The sequence below is a fragment of the Penaeus japonicus genome, unplaced genomic scaffold (genome assembly GCF_977035675.1).
Source record: "Penaeus japonicus unplaced genomic scaffold, GWHDUDI00000001_assembly GWHDUDI00000038, whole genome shotgun sequence".
NCBI classification, from domain to species: domain Eukaryota; kingdom Metazoa; phylum Arthropoda; class Malacostraca; order Decapoda; family Penaeidae; genus Penaeus; species Penaeus japonicus.
Window position 1 is genome coordinate 9,074,681 of NW_028234440.1, and position 7,500 is coordinate 9,082,180.

Here is a 7,500-nt window from a genome sequence, read left to right on the forward strand (position 1 = left end):
ATATTTTAAATAGTGCCAGGACAATCATGACAAAAAATAAATCATGGATCATCATACTTTCCTGCTTTCACAACTTTTTAATTACATGAATTTATACCTGAACTTTGGAAAGAAAATATGTTATATTTCTCTTATCATAATGATCTTTAAAAAAAATGGATAAACATATTTCTTTTTTTTTTTTTTTTTTCCTTTTTTCCCTTTATTATTTTTTTCTTTCTGTCACCCCCCTTTTTCGCTCTCACACATTCGTAGTCACTTAGTTTTGTTTCTCCTCTATCTAAAAAAAAAAAAGGGCATGTTGAAGCAAATAACAACTACTCCTTTGACATAAATGCATTCATTGTTTGCTTTCCCATTAACCTGCTATTCCTTCTTCCCTTTATAATTGTCATTAGAAACATTTACTTAATGGATATCGTAACTGACTGAGCATGAATAAAATATGATATGAATAGGTTGATGCTATTTTCCAGCTAACGCACACACATACACACACTCTCAGTCACTCTCACCATACTGACACCCACACTTATACTCACACTTATGCTTATTTACTCTCTCTCTTTTCCAATATATGTATGATCTGTCTTCTCCAGTATTCGCAAAAACAATGAAGACTTATGAATATTTCCTGTATATATGTTTGATCTACATCAAGCAAGATCATCTTGACTTGAATAGTTATTTTTTTTTTATCTCAAAAAAATCAGTGGCGTTCTGATATTCTTATTTGATTTGTGTATCTACTTTTCAAAATGTTTCATTTTTCTTTGATAGTTTTAATTGGTACTCAACATATCAGCTACATCTCCAGTTTAAAAGGAAGAAAATGAATAACAATCCAGAGGTAATTCAATGCTTTTAATTACTTCTACAACAGTAGATGACAAAATAACAACTATAAACAGAATCTCTGACTGGGCTAAAATCATACACATGATCTAAAATGAAACCCTTCCTGACTACAATTGTTATCTCTTCGCATTCTAAACTCTTCCTTTAATTACATCACATAATAATCAATTTGTTCTGGTAAATGAAGAATTTGAAAGGAAAAGTGATGAAAGAATAAATCCACGACACTATATAAATGACCTATCATAACATTCCATAGGGCCTGGACACAACATGGGGGCTGTAATATATAACTACTATTTACACCTATCAAGTCCCAGCAAAGCATTGAATACATGTAATTTCATCTATCTAAAGGCAAGTCTTGTCTTCCAATGCCTTTTTCCCCCCCATGACAGGAGGGGGCTACATACAAATGACACACGTTCTAGGGGAGCATTTTGCAACAGGCCTATTGTGTGTGATGCTGAAATGAAGGTAGAATGCTGTACAATGTTCATGTGGCTAATAAATACAAGAAATTAAAAGTGATAACTACCATTACCTGTAACACAAAAAATGCACAGTTTATTCACTGTTTTAAAATGAAGTTCACTGCCATAAAAAAAAAAAAAAAAAAAATTCCATTAGTCTCAATATACTTTTTAGATAATTGGACAAAGTGTGATATTTGCTGTCTAAGAGAGTATGATCATGTGACCAATAATTTGTTCTAACTTGCCTCTCCAAAATAATTTACCTTCTTCTAAAAAATGAATCCTAGGGCCATTTTATTTGTTACCATAACAATTATACCTTCAATAGAAAAAAAAAAAGTTAACATGGCAGTATACACATTATAGATTTTTTTTTCTTGTTCTAAACAAAACAGATTTTGTTCCTAATATTTGTAATTAATTCCAATTCTAACTTTAAGAACTTGTCCTTTGTGAAAGGAAAAAGAAAATACTGTATATAGGATTCATATTCTTCAAAAAGACAAATTTTGAAGCTATACACATAACAAATGTTCAATAACAGATATGAGATTTAATACATTACAATTAATCATCTTTATGCTGTTGAACACTGAAATTATAACTGCACTTGAATGAGGTCATCATCAAATCATAAAGGTTCCTGTCCAACACACGAGAAGATTAAGAGTAACTTATGAACAATCATAATTTTCCCCATGGCTTAAAAAAAAAAAAAAAAATGATCACAAGTATATATTTATATTTCATTCATTTTTTCTCTCTCTCTCTCTGTCTATGACATGACTAATGCAGACAGCTACCACATTTGTTGAAGCAAGTGGATAGCAACCTATGAACAGTGAAGGATAATTTGAACGCAAATGAACTTCAGTCGCCACAAGCTGTGAACCTCATTCATCTTAATCCAAAAATCTGATGCTAAATGAACGAATGCTAACAACAGGCTGCGCAGAGGCCGACTATAAACGTTCACCAAAGGCATGCTCTCTTAAGGCTACTTTCATCTTGATACTTCTTAAAGTTTGGTGATTTCTTTTTCTTTTTTGTTGTTGTGATCTCCCATGCAATGATGGATGCTACTGCTGTGAGAGGTGGGTAATTCGTTATCAAGTGTACTTAGAGGACCCATATGAGGACTTAAAGTTGGGAGAGGGGGGGACTAGGGAAGGAGACTGAGGGGCAGGGAAAGGGGATGAGATTATATGAAATTTTCCACAGCCTTTTCCACCTCGGCAGTCAGTTCCTACGGATAATGTTTTTTTTTTTTTGCTCTTGCTGAAACTGGCCTTTTTTTTTTTATTGATTCACCTATTTATTTATGCATGAAACACTCTCTCAATCCTCTCTCTCTCGACACAAGACCGAACTAGGACGAGGTCGGAGCAGCAAACATGGTATTTGAGGCAACAGCTGGGCTTCCTCCAAGCATGATAGTGGGGCCAGTGTAGGCTCGCCAAAGCATGGACGATCCACGCTTCAGTCCGCGGATCTGTTTGAGGTGGCGGTAGCAGTCAATCCAGCTGTCATAGATGGGCATGTTAGGGGGGGAGCCACCTACAAGCCTGAAGGAAAAGAATAAATAATGTAATTATTTTTAATATATTTAAAAAATCAAATAAATAAATGCATAACTAAGTATATAAAACAGATCATAACTCTAACTACTGTGTATAAGGCACTAAAAAAATGCTTACTTATACATAAAGAGAATTGAAGAAAATATAGTTTCAAAATTCAAAAATGTGCTATGTACTTCACTCATTCTTCAGCTTTCCTTTTCCATATAGCAAAACTAATTCACCTTACAAAATTATCCATATAAAAAAGTCTTTTATTAATCAAGTAAACTTACAACTCCAATCACCATGCAATTTCCCAATTCAAGTTCATATATACATCTGCAAATTCAGTCCTGAATATGCATGCAATTTGCACAAACTATCCCCTATTGTCAGCCTCCTTTCTTTCTCTATCAAACATAAAAGACATCTTATAAAAAAAAAGTCACTAAAATGAATTTCATATAAATATGTGAAAATTTGAAATATGTTTTGATATTGTTACTGTTTTCTTCAGAATAAAAAAAAAACAAAAAAAACCTAGGATAAACTGCTTCAGATCCCACTATCAAGTTGAAACCTTTATTATCACCAGGAGACATTTCCTGTCCTAACTCACACTGTCTATTTGCTTTTTTGTTTTTTAATCTCCTTTTTCATTATCAGCAACCCACTGGCTATATGTTGTTTGAGTGGCAATGAGAAAATGTATCACTAAAATTCCTGGCACACGCATATAGCACAGCCCAACATTTCACAAAAGTATGGCATATTATATATACACCTAAACTTGCAATATCGTGTTCTATGTCACTGATATAATAATGTGATACTGCTACACTAACTCTAAAACAATGTAAATGTAAAAGTAAATGCCAAAATTCTTTGTATATCAACATAATAGACAATTATACAAATATCATAAATATTATGAAATATCTAGGTAGTAAAAATTTACTGCTGTAAACAACATATTTAACTGTAGTTGTGACCACAGAGAGGGACGCATTTCATCATTAGTTGTCATTGGTGCCTAACAGACACAGATTATCATATAGCAGGAAATATGTTTCAGCAACTCTACTATGCAATCAAAATATCAAAATAAAGCCACCATTGTGATATAATAAAAGAGTTCCTCTTGCCCAACCTTGGCCCTTCAACTAGTGACCTTCTCCTCTTTCTGTGGAGCTCCTTGGCTTTTTGAATGGTGCCCTTTTACCCTACCAATGGTATTCCATCTGCACTCCCTATGGTGTTCCCCTTCCATTTTCCCAGTTGTAACCCACAATTCTTCCAAAGGTTCCCTTAACTGCCGTATTATTAAGCAAAATGGGTTTCACCAAACATCCAAAACCTAGATGGCACCACTTCCTTCTAGCACCAGCAGAGAAAGCCTTGAATGGCACTCATCTACGGTCTCTAGCAAGCACTATCTTTACAGAGCGATGGCACCTAGCAAGTTGCTGACCTCTTGCTCTAAAGTACCGCAGATGAAGATTGTGCAGGAAGAATGAGATGAGGAAGGTGACTCAAACCATGCCCAATGTCTACAATGTGGCCCGGTACTAGTAAGGATGCCTTGTAATGTGGCACTCATAGTCATACGCACAAGTTTCCTTCCTCTTCCCTACTTCTTCATGTATCGTATGCGTTCATGGCAGCACACAAATAATACTCTTATCACACTGAGTATAAAGAAAAAAATGAGCTAATATGTACCCTGAACTACATTTTTAGTCAACTGCAGAATTGATAGAGCATGTGATAGGACAGATATAAGTCTCTAAATACAGTAAAATAAAGCATAAAAATGGCTCTAGCTCTACAATGAGAGCAGAAAAGTCAAAGTATGTTCCGTGAAGCTGCCTCGCTCTGCAATAAAACCCATCCTGGAGCCTGGGTAAGCAAATCTATCCCCATCGTTAACGGATTAAGAATTTCTCATATACCAGATGATTTTATGGAACAAAGCCTAATGTTAGTTGACTGAGTGCCATAAAATAAAGAAGAGAGGAAAAAAGGCACACACAATATGCCATTTAGCCCTTTTTGTAAAGGTGAAATAACTTAGCATAAAAGTCTATCACTCAAACTAATTATAAACTAATTGTAAACAGTTATCTAAAGACTAAAAAATGAAAACAGACACTAATTAAAATAAATACCTGCTATTCATTAAGCACTTTAGTTACAAGCATTATTCATAAACTCTTACTAAAAACATAAATTACTCACCCAGAGCCACTGACAGCCATGCAGTTTGACACAACCTGCAGGGGATAGGTCAGGGCGGAAGCCAGGAACTGAAAAGCAGAAAAAAGAAAATCAATTTAAATACAAGATCACATAAAATCACTTAGACACATCACACTTATTTCTTTCAAGAAGCATCGGATGAACTCATGGCCATACTCAGAGGAGGACCTCATGCTCAGGAGCTGTTCATATTCATGCTCATGCTCAGAAGTTGCTTGCATTCACACTCATACTCATTATCCATAGAACAACTCAAATTCATGAGCATCAGAAAACTTATATTCAGGAATATTCCAAAACACAGATGCACTCATATTCAGAAACGCTTGGGAAAGAAAACAAAAAAACTTACACTCATGGACGCTGACACATACTGCTTGAGGTCCTTGTCTTCCACAAGGTAATTATTGATGACGTGTGCGAGGGTCTTGCCCAACCAGAGTGCCGCCATGTCACAAAGGAGGCGGGGTATCAAGCCAGAGAAGAAACCCTTAACGCCCTGCTCTCTGTAGATCACACCCACAGAGGTGAACACTCCTCTGCAAAAGATAAGGGAAAATGAGGACTTCAGAATGAGGTGTTAGGTGTGGGGAATAGTTCATGAAGAACAAGGCTGAGATATTAAGATCAGTCATTTACTTGGTGGTGAATAAATTGACATCCATAGAAGATGACTACTCCACAAGAGGTCTGGTATGGAGTATCAGGTAAGAGGTATAAAAAGTGAGAAAATAAGATGTATATAAAAATGAGGTTCAATTATTGAATTACCATTGAATGGACTTTTAGCCATGGAGGCGAACTCTCCTCTGTAGAAGGTAATAGGGGATACGTGGGCTTGGCATGAGTTCTTGAGGGAAATAAAAAAATTTAAGATGCAGAGACTGTTCTAGATATAATGATTAATCATTTAAAAGCTTTTGTATCCTTTGAGATTAGAATAAAACGTTAACCATCAAACAAGATCTTTCAAAACAAGTAATAAATAATAATCAAAATAACAATAATAAAACCAAATTCAAAAATAAAAACTAATAAACTAATAAATAAATAAAAACACAACTCAAACCTACACATATTGGCCATCCTCGCCTACAAACTCTGCCATGCTGCGTACTGCAATGACGTGGAAAGGCTGTGAGACCAGTATGGCAGCAGCACGGCTAGCCGACTCCCTTGCAGTGTTCTGGAGGAACCTCTGCGTCCGCTGCTTCATGTTCAGCTCCTCAATGTTTACTTCACCATCCAGTTCCTGGTTAATTATGGAAAATATATGAGCAGATGTCCATGCCATGTATTATCTGGTACAGGGAAAAAATAATATGATGTCAAGAACTATCAGTCTCAGGTTTGCTAATAAAAGGGAATTAATTTGTTTGCGAATTCCTGTTGTGCGAAGCTAAGATTCAGGAAATTTTCAGGTAAGGCAAATGAATCTTAGTAGACGCTAATCTCGCTTATTTTTACTTTACTAGAGTACTGGATCCATGAACACCTGATTTCAGCAAATCAAGTGGTTGGTTGGTTTTAAGTTTGTTTCATTTAAGTTTTAGTTTATTCCTTTATTTCATCTTGAAATAAAAGAATTTATGATGTGGAATTTGCTTCAAAATCAATAAAAAAAGTTTTTACATTATCATTATAATCAAAACCATCATCATCATCATTAACACTATTATCACTATTTTTTTTTTGTCAACCCATTATATTAGGATCAGAAAATTTTCTCTTATCTTCAATTGCTCATGAGATGTTCTTGTTGACACAAGGAGACTTCGATAGTGCATATCTTATCAAATGGTTTTACAATCTAAACTTATAACATTTTTAGAAAGCATTATCCATCAAAAAGTGGAGGAAAAGGATACAGCCTAATAATAAACACTAAGGGATTACCATTGTAGATACACTGTTAAAAAAAAGAAAATATATACATAAACAAAATCTAAAAACAAAACTTAATTTCCGAAATCCCTTTCACAGCACCAACCTTAAACTGGATATTCTCGGTGACTCTCTGGAAGGCCACCCCGCTGACGATGTTTGCTGCCAGCTTTGGGGTCAGGCCCCTGTAGCAGCCGAGGAACCCATCGCGCTTCTTGATGTGCGCGACTGGAAGGAGGAATTGGTGTTTTTTTTTTTTTTTCTTTTTTTTTGTCAATTCCAATTATTCCATCTTCTAGTTTTCAATCTATTACTTCAACTCTGTATCTATCTATGTCTATTTCTATATTTCTTGCTCTTTGTTTCTTTAATCATCTCTCTCTTTCTTTGGGAAAAGTGGAATATGAGGCAGGGGGGGAAAAAAAAGAGGGAGAAAAAAAAAGAGAAAAAAAAAGTGAGAG

The 7,500-nt window shown here is 35.1% G+C and overlaps 1 protein-coding gene across 1 annotated transcript in view; it reads right to left on the reverse strand.

Annotated features, from left to right (window-relative positions):
* Positions 1-850: 850 nt before the first annotated feature.
* The window catches only part of Mtch (Mitochondrial carrier homolog 1), an 8,365-nt gene continuing 1,715 nt past the window's right edge, over positions 851-7,500 (reverse strand). The window contains exons 3-7 of the mRNA XM_043015677.2: positions 7,146-7,267; positions 6,229-6,407; positions 5,508-5,694; positions 5,135-5,202; positions 851-2,899 (exon numbers count right to left, since the gene is read on the reverse strand). Coding sequence (XP_042871611.2) covers positions 2,704-2,899; positions 5,135-5,202; positions 5,508-5,694; positions 6,229-6,407; positions 7,146-7,267 — 752 coding nt within the window. The 3' untranslated portion in view covers positions 851-2,703. The remainder of the gene's footprint in view (positions 2,900-5,134; positions 5,203-5,507; positions 5,695-6,228; positions 6,408-7,145; positions 7,268-7,500) is intronic.